We start from the raw sequence: 15,740 nt of genomic DNA on the forward strand, positions 1-15,740 counted from the left end.
CAGAAGAGTGAAGAACTCTGGCTAGGGCTGGGGCATGGCCAGGGCAGCTGGAAGATGGAATAAGTTAGTGCATCCTCTAACCAGCCTGCCCCATCAACCAATCCCATGGAAACCTGTAGCGGGGTAGACACCCGCTCCTACCCTGTGGGGCTTGAAACAGCCCAGGAGAGGGCTGTGGCCGGGGCAAGAAGCCTGGGCTGATTAGGGAAGGCAGGCTCAGCTGTGGCCATGCCCCAATCAGGCCCAGCTGGCCCCTATAAGAGGCTGTGAGCCAGAAGCCCCATCAGGCTCTCTCTGGTCTGAGAGGGAGCAGGGCTGGGCTGCCTAGCAGAAAGGGTACTGGGAGTGAAGCAGGGCTGGGGCAAGCCAGGGGAGCTCCTGGCTGGCAACTCCCCAGGCTGCACGGCCTGGTTTAAGACCTAAAAGGGTACTGGGTGGTAGCGGAAGGCAGCAGGTCCAAATGCCCTTGCCTGTGAAGAATGGCTTATGCTGCAGTCTGCCCCAGGGAGTGGAGCTAGATGGTTACTGGCAGTAGCCCAGACTGAGGCGGGGTTAGTGGGTGGGGGTTCCCCTGGGTGGGGAAACCCAGAACCTGAGAGTGTGGAGGTACTGCCAGGGGGGCAGCAACCCAGAGAAAGGGGGACCGGGGTCCAGGAGGGACACAGGGGCCCAGCGGTAGCAGATCACTGGCCAACAGAGGGTGCGCTGGAGGCTGGAGAGCTAATTCCCATGGATGACCAGCAGGAGGCGCTGCAGGGGTGAGTCCGCACTGCTACAAAACCCAAGAGAAAAGGACACAGCAGGACATATCTTGCTCACCTGCCAGTGCATGAGGGTGATTTACACCTTCCCTCCCCAGCCGCAGGGACTCTGGCCCTACACCGGTAAGAACGACTAGAGAATACAATGGAGCAATTTGCAATTGGAGGAGGATATGGAATGGCCATGGCTGAAGACAGCCAAGGCTGGATATGACAGGCTGAACAGCTATAGGGTGACAAACTCCATCTGGTCATCATGCAAAAGGATCTGGGAAGGTTTACATGTCTCATTGATATTACGCAGCTAGTAGTCACACAGATGCAAAGGGCAACGTGACCGAAGTCTTATGTGAAAGTGATAAAGAATCACTGAAACAACTGCATTCTCACACTGAACAAGGAACTTGATTAGAATAAAGAAAAGTAAGTATTACCCTTAAATCTACTGCCTTTCCAACAAACGAGCATTTCTTCTGCTCTGTTCCCAGCGGTGCTAACTCTCATGGTTTTATCATGACTCTCATAATATTTGGTGATTTTTCTTAAAGCCCCAGCTCCTGGAGTCAAGGGATTGTGTGAGAATCTCAGCTTGTATTAAAAAAAATGCGTTTCTAGTGCTCCTGGTTGCAGAGAAAAACTTGGAAATGTGACCCTTAGGGTATGTCAACACCACAATCGTGTGTAGGCGTACCTGAGCTAGATTTGATCTAGCTAGTTCAGGTACTAGATAAGTAAAGCTGCAGCCACATGGGCTTCAGCTTGGGCTGTACAAGCCCACCTGGAAGTCATGGTAATTATGAGGGTAGCTAACCTGCAGTGAAGCCTGTGCTACCGCTGCTCTGGTACCTGACCTAGCTGTAATACACGCCTCATGCTACGTACAGGACAGGGGTCCAGATACACTGTGACAGTGATGCCCATGGAATAACAATAAAGCAGACATGTGGCTTTCTGGCACTGTCAAAAGGGAGGGGGCTTGACAGAGTTTCCAGGCACCTGGATGAGACGGCTGTGACATATCCACGGAAATCATTTATGGCTCTGGCTACCCTAGCAACAGGGCTGGCCCTGAACTAAGTGGTGTCCCAGGAGAGGAGCGTCTTTGGCATCCCCCTCCCCTTTGTTAAATTTTTGAATTCCTTATTGTGTATTGCATGCGTAACCCATTTCACAACTTGGCTGCACAATTTGCATGCTTGATTTATCCCTATCCTATAAGATGCTAAATTTGCATGCTAGGATCTGTAAACAACAAAAACAGCCCCCCAAGTCCAGTGCCCCCGCAAGCCTGGCACCCCAGGTGGTTGCCTGGGTTGCCTGCCCCTAAATCTGGCCCTGCCTACCAAAACAGCACCATGTTTACACACGTAGTTGTAGTCAAACCATGTGAGCATGTGGGCTTTCCTTGCTTGCATGGCTAGAAATCAAACTATGTTCTAGCCATGTTAAAGGCCATGTTTAACCCGCCTATGCAGGGCTACTATGCATTGCAGGAAGCTGGGGTTGGAGACAGTTTGGTCTAAGCAAGCACAGCTGCAGTTTCTGAGCAGACCATGGTCCAGTCCTGCCTTCACTGCCAGTTCTACCCACATACAGCAGGAGCCATTACAGTGCCTCTTAGCAGCTGGGGAGGTTCCTAGCACACACGCGGCCTGAGGCACTACTGCCTGGCACAGATTCCTCTCCGCACACACTTGGGAGGCAGCCTGTTCCAGCCATGTCTGGCCACCAACAGGCCGTTTTTAACCATGTACAGAAAGGGCCTAGGTCTTAGGCACCTCCATGTCATGGCTGGCAGGGCTCAGCCCCCACCTGGCACACAGCTCTGCTGAAAAGCCCACCTCATACCTCTAGGTACTTGAGTAGGAAATCTGGCCCTGGATCTCTGGGGGGAGACAATTGGGAGAGGTCCAGGTACTCTCCACGCCAAATTTATACATTGAGAGTGAGAACAACAGGATAACAACAGATATAGCCAGAGGGGGAGGGTTAGGTATAAGGAAGGGGGGGGGGGACGGATACTAGACTGACAGGTCATACTGGTAGTACTGTGTCCCTACCAAGTTGGGTGAAAAGGGTGAGAGGAGCCAAACAGCAAAAATTAGGATGTTTGTTCACCAATGCGAGAAGCTTAGGTAACAAAATGGAGGAACTGGAGCTCCTGGTCCGAGAATTGAAACTGGATATCGTAGGAATAACCGAAACATGGTGGAACGGTAGCCATGACTGGAGTACAGGTATGGAAGGGTATGTGCTGTTTAGGAAAGACCGAAACAAAGGTAAAGGTGGGGGAGTAGCATTGTATGTCAATAATGAGGTGAAATGTAACGAAATAACTAGCAATGCAATGGATAATACGGAGTCTGTTTGGGCAATGGTGACATTGGGGAAGAAAACTACTAGAGCGTCCCCTGGGATAGTGATTGGGGTGTGCTATAGACGGCCGGGATCTAGCCTGGATATGGATAGAGAGCTCTTTAATGTTTTTAAGGAGGTAAATACTAATAGGAACTGTATGATCATGGGAGACTTTAACTTCCCGGATATAGATTGGGAAACAAATGCTAGTAATAATAATAGGGCTCAGCTTTTCCTAGACGTGATAGCTGATGAATTCCTTCAGCAAGTAGTTGCTGAACCAACGAGGGGGGATGCCATTTTAGATCTGATTTTGGTGAATAACGAGGACCTTGTTGAGGAAATAGTTGTAGGGGACAACCTTGGCTCGAGTGATCATGAGCTAATTCGTTTCAAAATAAATGGAAGGATAAACAAAATTGCATCTGAGACTAAGGTTTACGATTTCAAAAGGGCTAACTTTACTAAATTAAGGCGACTAGTTAGGGAAGTGGATTGGACTAACATATTTAGGGATCTAAAGGCGGAAGACGCCTGGGGTTACTTCAGGTTGAAGTTGCAGGAGCTGTCAGAGGCTTGTATCCTGAGAAAGGGAAAACAGTTTGTAGGTAGCAGTTTTAGACCGAGCTGGATGAGCAAGCGTCTCAGAGGGGTGATTAAGAAAAAACAGAAAGCGTACAAGGACTGGAAAATGGGAGGGATCAGCAAAGAAACCTACCTTATTGAGGTCAGAGGGTGTAGGGAAGCAGTGAGAAAGGCAAAGAGCTGGGTGGAGATGGACCTAGCGAAGGGGATTAAAACCAATAGCAAAAGGTTTTTTAGCCATATAAATAGGAAGAAAACCAAGAAGGAAGAAGTGGGACCGCTTAAAACTTTAAACAGAGTGGAGATTAGGGATAATCTTGGCATGGCACAATATCTAAACGAATATTTAGCCTCTGTCTTTAATGGGGCTAATGAAGGGCTAAGGAATAGTGGTAGAGGGACTGACGGGAATGAAGATATGGGGGTAGACATTACGGTATCTGAGGTAGAAGCCAAACTTGAACAGCTTAACGGAAGTAAATCAGGGGGCCCGGATAATCTTCATCCTAGAATATTAAGGGAATTGGCGAGTGAAATTGCAAGCCCGTTAGCGATGATTTTTAATAAATCCCTAAACTCGGGGGTTGTACCGTTTGACTGGAGATTAGCTAATATAGTTCCTATATTCAAGAAGGGGAAAAAAAGTGACCCAGGTAACTACAGGCCTGTTAGTTTAACATCTGTAGTATGCAAAGTCATGGAAAAATTTTTAAAGGAGAGAGTGGTTACGGACCTTGAGGCCGATGGCAACTGGGACAAATTACAGCATGGTTTTACGAAAGGTAGATCGTGCCAAACCAACCTGATCTCCTTCTTTGAGACAGTAACAGATTTTTTAGACAAGGGAAATGCGGTGGATCTAATATCTTGATTTCAGTAAGGCGTTTGATACGGTACCGCATGAGGAATTACTGGTTAAATTGGAGAAGATGGGGATCGAAATGAAAATCCAGAGGTGGATAAGGAGCTGGTTAAAGGGGAGACTGCAGAGGGTCATATTGAAGGGTGATCTGTCGGATTGGAGGGGGGTTACCAGTGGAGTTCCTCAAGGTGCGGTTTTGGGTCCGATTTTATTTAATCTATTTATCGCTGACCTCGGAACCAAAAGTAGGAGTGGGCTGATAAAGTTTGCGGATGACACCAAGTTGGGAGGTATTGCCAATTCGGAAAAGGATAGGGATATCCTCCAGGGAGATTTGGATGACCTTGTAAACTGGAGTATTAGTAACAGGATGAAATTCAATAATGAGAAGTGTAAGGTTATGCATTTAGGGATGACTAACAAGAATTTTAGTTATAAGCTGGGGACGCACCAGTTGGAAGTAACGGAGGAGGAGAAGGACCTAGGAGTCCTGGTTGATCGTAGGATGACTATGAATAGGCAATGTGATGTGGCTGTTAAAAAAGCTAATGCGGTCTTGGGATGCATTAGGTGAGGTATTTCTAGTAGAGATAAGGAGGTGCTAGTCCCGTTATATAAGGCGTTGGTGAGACCTCATTTGGAGTATTGTGTGCAGTTTTGGTCTCCCATGTTTAAGAAGGATGAATTCAAACTGGAACGGGTACAAAGAAGGGCCACTAGAATGATCCGAGGAATGGAAAGCCTGTCGTATGAAAGGAGACTTGAGGAGCTCGGTTTGTTTTCCTTAACCAAAAGAAGGATAAGAGGAGATATGATTGCACTCTTTAAATATATCAGGGGGATAAATACCAAGGAAGGAGAGGAATTATTTCAGCTCAGTGCTAATGTGGACACGAGGACAAACGGATATAAATTGTCAGTCAGGAAATTTAGGCTTGAAATTAGACGAAGGTTTCTAACCATCAGAGGAGTGCAATTCTGGAACAGCCTACCGAGGGAAACAGTGGGGGCGAAGGACCTCCATGACTTTAAGATTAAGCTGGATAAGTTTATGGAGGGGATGGTATGATAGGATAACGGGTTTAGTCAATAGGTCAATTACGTGCCACACTGGTAATTAGTACAAAGGGTCAATGTTGGGATATTGTTAGCCTTTTCCAGAGGGTCTGGCTGGAGAGTCTTGTCCACATGCTCGGGGTTCAGCTGACCGCCATATTTGGGGTCGGGAAGGAATTTTCCTCCAGGGTAGATTGGCAGTGGCCCTGGAGGTTTTTCGCCTTCCTCCGAAGCATGGGGCAGGGGTCGCTTGCTGGTGGATTATCTGCTTCTTGAAGTCTTTAAATCATGATTTGGAGCATTCAACAGCAGAGTCAAGGGAGAGAATTAGTTCAGGAGTGGGTGGATCGGCTTATGTGGCCTGCATCTTGCAGGAGGTCAGACTAGATGATCATAATGGTCCCTTCTGATCTTGAATTCTATGATTCTATGTCATGGCTGGCAGGGCTCAGCCCCCACCTGGCACACAGCTCTGCTGAAAAGCCCACCTCATACCTCTAGGTACTTGAGTGGGAAACGGGGGAGGAGAGCCACGGGCCCCCACTGCCCACACGCACCCTGGCTGCTCCTCACTGAGAGAAGGCAGCGGAGGGGCTGCAGTCAGACAGCAGCGATTAGAAAGGAGAGGGGCCATCTCCTCAGCTCCCCTCGCTCCAGAGGCTGCACGCAGCTCCCCCAGCCAGGGAAATCAATGACTTCACTTTCCGGTGTCATGTCCAAACCCACCACCTGACAGAGCTGCCTCAGGCCGAGCAGGCTCGCGCCGACTGACCCGGTAGCAAAATCTGTTGGTAGAGGTTTTGCACATTGCACCGGCAGTTCCTGGACGGGGCTCCCTGCAAAATCCCATTGAACCAGGAGGTCCCTGCTCCACCTTAAACCCGATGCCTCCCTTGCACTGGGGTCCAGGAGACGAAGCCAACATGGAGGCTGGATGGGCTGCTGGGAAGAGGCAGGAAGACAGCAAGAGAAACAGAGGAGATTCAGGCTGGGGGTGTGCCAGGGGGAGGGTGTTAGGTGAGGCCACAGTGCTGCGTGGGTGCTGGATCTCTTGTGGGGAAAAGAGCAGGGAACCTGCAGTTTGGAGGGGCCACCCGCCATGGGCCATGAGTCATTCATCTTCACCAAATAAGTGCCCAGGGATCATCCCTTGTGTTACAAGGGCCAAATCTGGAGCCCTGGGAAGTCACTAGAATTTGGCCATTGACCCCAACGGGATGAGATGTGAGGGGTTAGCAGGAATGGCTGAATAAGTTATCAGCACCCACACACTGCAGCCCAAAAATAACAAAACCACGGCCTGATTGGAGCTCCTTTTGAGCCGCCTGGGATTTGCGCAAGCGGCGAGTGGCTCCTGTTCTCCCTAACTGTTGTTCAGCTGGCTCTTGGTGGCAGGGGAGGGACAGAGAGACAGGGTGCAGCCGCCTGGGGTTTTCCCTTGGCTAGTTGTTCTGTGCTGGGCTTGTTTGACTCCCCGGGCTGTGCTTCAAAGAGCTGCCCCAGGATCAGAGAGCTCTGCACTGTAGCCCAAAGCTGGAGCTGAGGTTCTTTGGTGCTTCTCTAACAGGTATTTCTGAAAATCAGGGCCCTGCGGGGGGATCTGCCTGTCTCTCTCGCACGGACCACAAGCCACTGGCTCCTGCTGCCCATGTGCCATTTTTATAAACTCCAAGTGAAACATGAGCTAGTCCCACCCTGCGGCTCTGCCTGTGCTGGATAGCCTGCTCTTGCTAGCCCTGGAGTTTGGAGCTAATTGTAAAATGTGAATGAACGTAGCTGGGTTTGCAGCCAAATCCTTGCACCTTTCCAAGAAGGCTGAAATATCCAGCCCTACAGGATGGGTGAACCGACAGACCCAACACAGCCTCGATCACAGTGCACTGCATGTTTATTTCCTCAGCCCAGGTGCAGCTTCCAGGCCGCAAGTGCTCCTACTGCTGCTGTTTCTATTTTACAGCCGGGTTGGATGAAGTCTGTCATGGCTCCCCACCAAAGCCCAGATCTTAACCTTTGAAGCATATGGCAAAGCCCCTCTTCTTTCTGCCTTCTCCAAAAGGGCTGGTTGCCCCTTCTCGACCCAACTCATTAGTCAAAGTGCGGGGCCCTGGGGATGTTCCAGCTAGAAGGAGACACCGATGGAGGCTGCTGTTTTCTTTGCTGTCATCTTGTTTAGTTACTAGGAACGTACAAAATCCTGCTTCTCTGAATGCAGGAGGACCCACGAACAAAGGGAGCAGTTTCTTAGCTTGCAGCCCCAACTTTCTTTAGCCAACAGACCCCAAATCCCTCTCTCTAGCTATATCCAGGGTCACACTGTGCTCACAGGCTGCTGCTTGCCTCTGCCTCTCTCTCTTCTCTCCTTTTCTCTCTCCTGCCTTCCCCCCACATGCCCCTCTACTCAAAACAATACTCAGCCTGGGTGCTTCACATGCTCCTTTTGTTTTATGGGACTCAGTGAGCAGTGGGGGCCTCAGGGCAGAGGCGGAGCAGGGATGGGAAGGGGCAGAGCGAGGGCAGGCCTCAGAGAGGGGGTGGGAAGAGGAGCAGTGCAGGTGGGGCCAAAGGGGAAGAATGGGAGCGGGGCCCTGGGGCAGAGCGCAAGCAGGGCCACAGCCCAGGCATCTGTGCGGGGCGGCAGCTGTTTGAGGAGGCTTAGCCTCCCCTGGCCTATTACGCCCACCACCCCTATTCAGTTCCAAGGACCATGCTGGCACCAGAAGCCTAGACAGTTGGATTTTGTGCTCCCTGCAAGACCAGATTGGCCCAATGCAGCACTTCCTCCTCCCATAGCTGGTGGGGAATGCTTCCACCAGCGTCACGATGGAATTGCCAAAGGGTTTACCTGCTGTTGAATTTCTCAGGGTGCTTTTCTCTCATCATGTGGAATCGATGCGCGATGGAGGCGTCCTGCAGGGAGAAGGAATGAAGGGACACGTGAGTTGAATTATGGGAAATGCCTAATGACATAAGAGACATTTCCAGAAAATCGACATGAACTTGCCAAGAGCTGAGATTAAGATAAGTAAGCGTCATTTCCTTAGCCAGGACATCAGCTCCTGAGGGCTAATGCTTGCAACAGAAGTTTACTCAGGGCTGTGATTTCTGCGCTAAGACCTAGTTAGGGTTTTTTTTTTTTAATTTAACAGACAAACATCATCCATGTCTGAGTTACCAGCGAAGCCAAGCCCTAGGAAACAGGTGAGTTTGGACAATAGCTCAGGGTCAGTGTGCTCTGCTGCTGACAGAGCAGGGCCCTGCTCAGAGAAGAAGGAACTATGGGAGGCTGAGGGCAAGGAGGTGACAGAGGAAAAGTCACGGACATCTCAAATGCTGACGGTATCTGATTTTATCAAAATTTTCCACAACTAAGCTGTGATTTCCCCTAAAGTCCTGCTAATGCCTTAGAACTACAGAAAACTACACAAAAACAACAACAACAAAAAATACGGTAAGGGACAATCCTGCACTAGTAGGGAGGACAGGGACTAGATGACTCAATGGGTATTTTACTTCTCTGTTTCTGTGCCCTTAAAGCCGTCATCGGCAGTCTGGGGATTTTACCGTAACTCTAGTCATACAGAGAGACTTGGAATCGTGCACTCTGCAGCAGTACTGCATAATGGCTAGCATGCCGTTATCGGGTATTAAAGAGGGGGTCCCATAACGTTACACTCATTGCACATAGCATGGGATCACTCTATGATGAGACAGCATTCTATATCGTCCACTACGCCAGGTTAGAAAAAGAGCATGTCAGACACCTAACCACCTAAATTCCCCTCCTCCATCAACTTCTGTAGAGCTCCGCCTGCGTACCTGAGACAAGAGCTTGGGCCAGCCATGTTAAGCAGGCATGTTAAACAAGATGCAATTTGCTAACTTGCCCTCCCTCCTAGACTACCTCAACCCATGTGGGAGCTCTGAGGTGGAGAAGGATGGCAAGTGACCAAACAGCAAGCTAGGGGGAAAAGTGATGGTGTTTCTTTCCTTCCTTCAGCTCTTGAAGGCCAGTTTATCTCAAGAGCTGAATGTGTATAAAAAACTCTATTTTATGCCATTGACTCCCTGTTTCCTTTTCCTTACGCTAATAATACCCTCTCTTATGTGGGGTATTTTAGTCAAACATTTATGAAAATGTCCAACAGTTAAATCCTATAGAACATAATGGGGATCTATTGGGATTACTCTCCAACCTATCCAACACAACAGGGAACAATACCCTTTCTGTAGGTTATTGGAGCTGTGTGTTATGATTCCATAGCAGGGCTAGTATTCTCTATGTAATTCTATGATGCAATTCAAAAATTCAACAGCAAGATTTGAATTTTGCAAGATATGTTGCATCTGAAGAAGTGGGTTTTTTACCCATGAAAGCTTATGCCCAAATAAATCTTAGTCTTTAAGGTGCCACCAAACTCCTTGTTGTTTTAACAGCAAGATTATTTTCTATTAAACTCTGTAGGACTTTGGAGAAGGGAGGGAATTATGAGTGAGGAGTTAACACTGAGAAAGGGCAGTTTGGCTGTGTCACAACGAGGCAGAAGCCATGATGGAGCAGCATAAGGATCTGTGGGACTAGAACAGGGGTCGGCAACCTTTCAGAAGTGGTGTGCTGAGTCCTCATTTATTCACTCTAATTTAAGGTTTCGCGTGCCGGTAATACATTTTAACGTTTTTAGAAGGTCTCTTTCTATAAGTCTATAATATATAACTCAACTATTGTTGTATGTAAATTAAATAAGGTTTTTAAAAATGTTTAAGAAACTTAATTTAAAATTAAATTAAAATGCAGAGCCCCCCCGGACCGGTGGCCAGGACCCAGGCAGTGTGAGTGCCACTGAAAATCAGCTCGCGTGCCGCCTTCAGCACACGTGCTATAGGTTGCCTATCCCTGGACTAGAACCTGCAGCTGGAGGGTCTGGGGTGACCAATGTCTCCACTGGGGAGCCAAGTGAAGCAGCATTTGACAATTGCTAGAGGGTCAGGCACCGCAGGAAGTACCACCCACAGAAGCCCAAGCAAAAGAACCCTGCAGCCACCTGATTGGTAAACACCACCTATTTAAACCAGGAAGTTGTCTGAGCAACAGTGTAGACACTCTGGCTTGCTACTACTACAGACTTTGTCTTTTGCCCATCTTACTCCTGATCCCTGCCTTCGGCCCCCTGCCCAGCTTGACTTTGGTGTCCATCTCCTGACTTGGCTTGGTAACTAGTCCCAACTCCCGCCTTCAACCCTGGCCCAGCTGGCACTCCTGGCCCAGATGCCTACACCCTGGCCAATACAGGCAGCTTCTCTGGGGTGAAAGGAATTAACCTTTATCACCCAACCAGACCTACTTCAGTGGTGAAGTGGGAAGGGAGGTGGAATATCACTTGATGCTCCAGCGAGCACAGTTTCCCTCTCTGGCTCCCTGTGTGCCATTCTAATTGTCCTACATAAGAGATTAACTTCCATGACTCGCTATGGAGGATATGTTAGAGGGGAGATTTTAACCAGACCCTCTGCTTGTCTGGAAAGGTGTGACAGTCTGTATGTGCCATGGGACCAGATGTAGCAGCCATGTGAGTGCGGGGGTATAAAGTGAGCCGCTTATGTAGTTTTCAAGCGTCCCTATAAAATACAGTATACAAACTGTGCTGGTGGATCTCTTTCAAGTCTCAGGGCTTGGGTGGCCCTGGCAATGCATGCACTACATCAAGGACTCAGCAGCCCATTCGTCGCCAAAAAGCCAGCGACAGGATCACCACCTAGGGCCTTTGGAGAGCCCCGAGTTAAATATAGCACTAAGCTACATGCAATCGAAACCTTCCGGTCTGTGCTATGGCTGCTGCCCAGCATTCCTCATGCCCAAAAATAAAGGAGGAGCAAACAGGAAGTGGCAGTCCAGCTGCCCAAGACTGACACCGCCCATCACCAGGGCATTCTTTCAGGGCCCTCTGTCAATACCAAACCTCCCAAGCATGACTTAAGCTTTCAGAGTGTCTCCATTTTATTGGCTCCCCAGTACCCTGCAACCTTCCATAACAGACCGTGTGGAGGAATTTGTTTTATAGCCTCAGTGTCCTTTTTATATTTTTTTTAATCATTGGGCTTCCCACCAAAACAAGAAACCCAGCAGCCTAGGACTCTGGCTCAACCTCCCAAGAGCCAAGCCGTCCGGAGGCACGATGCAGCAGGGAAGCAGCTGTCGTAAAGAAGCACATTTCGAGGCCACGTGGTCAAGGGCTTGCTAGGAAAAATGATTTTAAAAAATGCAGGAAACCCCAGTGAGATGGGGTGAGGAAACTGTCTGTCTGCTCTGAAATAAACCTCCTGGGAGGACAGTGCTGTGTGCTCACGGATATCTCCTTGGAGCAGGGCCCGGATGATTCATGCTCACAACTCAACCTGTGCCCACACATGGGACCTACTACATGTTTACCACAGTGCTGCTGTATCACACCATGAATGGTTGATATTAACCCCTTCCCTTCCAGGGATGGGTGGGCAAGCCATGGCCTGTTGGAAAAAAATACTCCATTCATATTCCTGTGCCAGAAGACATGCCTATTCGTTCTGAGCCATGTGAAATGTTTATTGCCTATGGTTGTGCCTTTGGAGCAAAGCATGCATAGTAGTGCTGCTCCCCAAACCAGAGTCACTCTGAGCCTGATTTAACAGAGGAGGGAATGGCTGCATGGGACTGGGGCTGGCAAATGGGATTATATGAACTACAGGGCTCTCTGTGTTAGTGAGTAAGACAGACATTCTGGAGACTATTTTGAGCTGGTAATCTTACTCTAGCCCAGTAATAATGTGTGCCACAAGCACTCAGCAGAACATTGTAATACCAGCCAGTCCATATGGGTTTAATTTAATCAGAGAGACATCAAATCGAAGGCCCTGACTAAGCAAAGCACTTAAGTGTGGGCTTAACCTTCGATCTGAATTTAAATGCTTTGCTGAATTGCGGACTAAATGCCTTCACTCAGTCCCTGTTTGCCAATGGTTTGATTTGCCAATGGAAATTTCCTGTGACATTTTCACGCCCATACTAGAAGTAAGCACAAATTTCCAAACTTTTCAAAGTGCGGCCATCCCTCCTCCCGCTGGTGATTGCAACGCTCACCACTCTTCCCAGCTGGTGGCTCCTACCATCCTGTGGCAACCACAGTAATTGTTTACAAAGAAAAATAGCCAATGTGTTTTTATCTGGCTTGATGCACTTTAGCAACCATAAATAAACAGGAGAGTGAGCATCATGGACCATCAGAGCACAGTGTGAGAACTCCTGCTCTAAGATCTGTCTCACGTAGGGCCAGGTTCTACCCCAGGCAGGGTATGCCCAGCTAAGAGAAAGGAAACTGAGAACCCACAGTCCACCCAGGCAAGAGTTAACTCACGTGTGTGCCTGACACACTCTTGCAGGAAGGTGTTGCTGGGGGGGACACTGACAGTGCATGTAAAGATTTACAGGATTAGGGTCTACAAGGCAAATCTGTGCAAGGGTGGGCACCCCCTCCCCCTTCAGTAGCAGGACTGGCACCCCCCCCTTGCATTAAAAAGTAACAGTTATAAAAATCTCATTTAACAGCATTTTTGCCCTTTTCCTAGCCCAGACCCCAGCCTATTCCCTTGTTTTTAAATCCTCCCCTAGTTGCATTTCATGCTGTCGTAAACTCGAGTCCTTTCCTGGTTGTTCATTCTAAATCTGGAAAGGTTACACTGCTGGCAACATCTCAGCCCTTCCTTTCAGAGGGCACCTCAGCACATTGTGCCCACTCTCTTCTGTTGCATCAGCTCCAGGAGCACCACAGACATGGCCAGGCCATGGGGCAGCAGGACGCTCCAGCTTTTTAAAGCCCCACTTTGGAGGAGGAAGGGCTCTGCACTGCCTCTCAATCCTGCCTTGCTCCATAGGCAGAGGTGAAAGTAAGCCGGTACGGGCTGGTACGGAGGACCGGTAAGAAAAGGTGAAGTAGCTACCAGCAAGAAAATGGAGCATTCTCTCCCTCGCTGACTCCTCCTCCTGGCTCCAGCAATATTGAGGGTCCAGGGGCCCGGCTCCACGAATGTTTGGGGCCGGGTCTCCCCCCGGCTCCACCTGCTGCCCCCCCTGCACCTCCCCTGAATGTGCCCCGGCCCCCCTTTGCTGCCCCCATGCACCTCCCTGGGTCCCGGTCTCTCCCAGTCCCCTGCAGCTCCATGCTGCCTGCCTGCATTAACTGCTGCCACAGGGTCCTAGCACCCCCCTTCACTACTGCCAGGGCAGTCTGCACTTCCCCTCGGACCCTTTCATTTTCCAGTGGGACCCTCCACCAGTACAGCTGCCCCCTGCCCGCAATCACTGCTCTTGCCCCACGCTGGGCAAGGGGCAGCCCCGGTGAGGCTACAGTGAGGGGCGGCAGCAGGGGAGGAGGCGCACATGTGATGGCAGCCCCCATCCCGGCATGGCACCCACCACAGGGGAGGCGAGAGGGATTCCTGGACCTGAAAGGGACCCTAGGAGCACGTGCAGTGACAGTGGAGGGGTGAGTGTGCTGCCAGGGGGGAGAAGGGGTCCCTACCCCAGAGCTCACTGCTGCTGGCAGGGAGAGGGCTGGAGGGAGTCCTCTCTGGCTCCAGTCCCAGCCTGCCTGCATCCCAAACTCATCCCCAGTCCTGCCCCACCCCAGAGCCCACACCCCCAGTCAGAGCCCTCACACCCCCGCACCCCAACCCTCTGTCCTAGTCGTGAGCCTCTCCAACACCCCAAACACCTCATCCCCAGCCACACCCCAAATCCACCCCCTGTCTCACCCAACAGCCCTCACCCCTGTACCCTCTCCCTCCACACTCCCTCTTATCCCCAAACTCCATCCAAGAACCTGCACCCCCTCCCTCCACACTCCCGCCCATCCCCAAACTCCCTCGCAGAGCCTGCACCCTGCACCCCTCCTGCACCCCAGTCCCCTGCCCCAGCCTGGGGCCTGCACCCCAGACCTCTTCCCCCACCCAAACTCCCTCCCAGAGCCTTGGGCAGGTGGGGGGTGGAATTTGGGAGGGCAGAGTTTGGGCAGGGGCAGGTTCTGGGCACCACCAAAATTTCTACAAACCTGCCACCCCTGCCGGCAAGAGCTGGTGCGCCATACCGGGGTGGACCGGCTTACTGAGGCAGCAATTTAAAGGTCTGGAGCCCAGGGCCCTTTAAATTGTCCCTGGAGACCTGCCGCCAGAGCCCTGGGGTAGCGGCTGCAGGGCTCAGGTGGCGATTTAAAGGGCCCAGGGCTCCTACCGCTGCTACCGCCCCGGGCCCTTTAAATCACCGCTGGAGCCCCACTGCCGCTACCTCAGGGCTCCAGGGACAATTTAAAGGGCCTGGGCCCTTTAAATAGCCCCCGGAGCCTGCTGGAGCCCTCGGGTAGCAGTAGCAGGGCTCTGGTGGCTATTGAAAGCGTTCAGGGCTCCCTCTGCCTCTACCACCCCGGGCCCTTTAAATAGCCACCGGAGTCCTGCTGCCACTACCCCAGGGCTCCAGCAGCAGGGCTCTAGCAGCAGGGCTCTGGAGACGATTTAAAGGGCCCTGGAGGGTAGCGGCAGCCAGAGCCCCGGGTCCTGCTGCTGGAGCCCTGGGGCGCCGTTGGCAATTTAAAGGGCCTGGGGCTCTGCTTCAGTAGCAGCAGCTAGAGCCCCAGGCCCTTTAAATCACCCCCTTTAAATTGCCCCCGAACCCCAGGGCTCCCAGCCACCTCTGCAGCTGGGAGCTCAGGGGGTGATTTAAAGGGCTTGGGGCTCCCAGCTGCTCCTACCACAGCCCTAGCCCTGAGCCCTTTAAATCCTGATTTAAAGGGCCTGGGGATTTAAAGGCTCCACCTCTTCTGGTGGAGGCCACACCCCTGCTCGGGACTCTGGAGTACCGGCAAGTCCTTTAAGTTACTTTCACCCCTGTCCATAGGGATGCTGATCCTGCAGACTGATGGAAAATCCACCCTCACCTGTGAAGGAAGCAGAGGTGGAGCAAAATCCTGGCCCCACTGCAGTCAATGGCACAGCTCCCATTGGCGTCAGTGGAGCCAGCACCTCACCGATGACCTGCACAGAGGTGGAACAGAGTCAGCCCTCTCCACCACCCAGGCTCCTTTCCAGTGTCCCAGGCT

At 50.9% G+C, this 15,740-nt stretch overlaps 1 protein-coding gene across 5 annotated transcripts in view; it reads right to left on the minus strand.

The window, feature by feature from the left end:
• Positions 1-15,740, minus strand: part of DGKG (diacylglycerol kinase gamma) — a 193,108-nt gene that overhangs the window by 44,511 nt on the left and 132,857 nt on the right. For all 5 annotated transcript variants that reach the window (XM_039488563.1, XM_039488562.1, XM_039488561.1 and 2 more), the window contains one exon: positions 8,465-8,529. In XM_039488563.1, coding sequence (XP_039344497.1) covers positions 8,465-8,529 — 65 coding nt within the window. The remainder of the gene's footprint in view (positions 1-8,464; positions 8,530-15,740) is intronic.

Source organism: Mauremys reevesii, linkage group 9, assembly GCF_016161935.1.
Source record: "Mauremys reevesii isolate NIE-2019 linkage group 9, ASM1616193v1, whole genome shotgun sequence".
In the NCBI taxonomy this organism is placed as follows: Eukaryota; Metazoa; Chordata; order Testudines; family Geoemydidae; genus Mauremys; species Mauremys reevesii.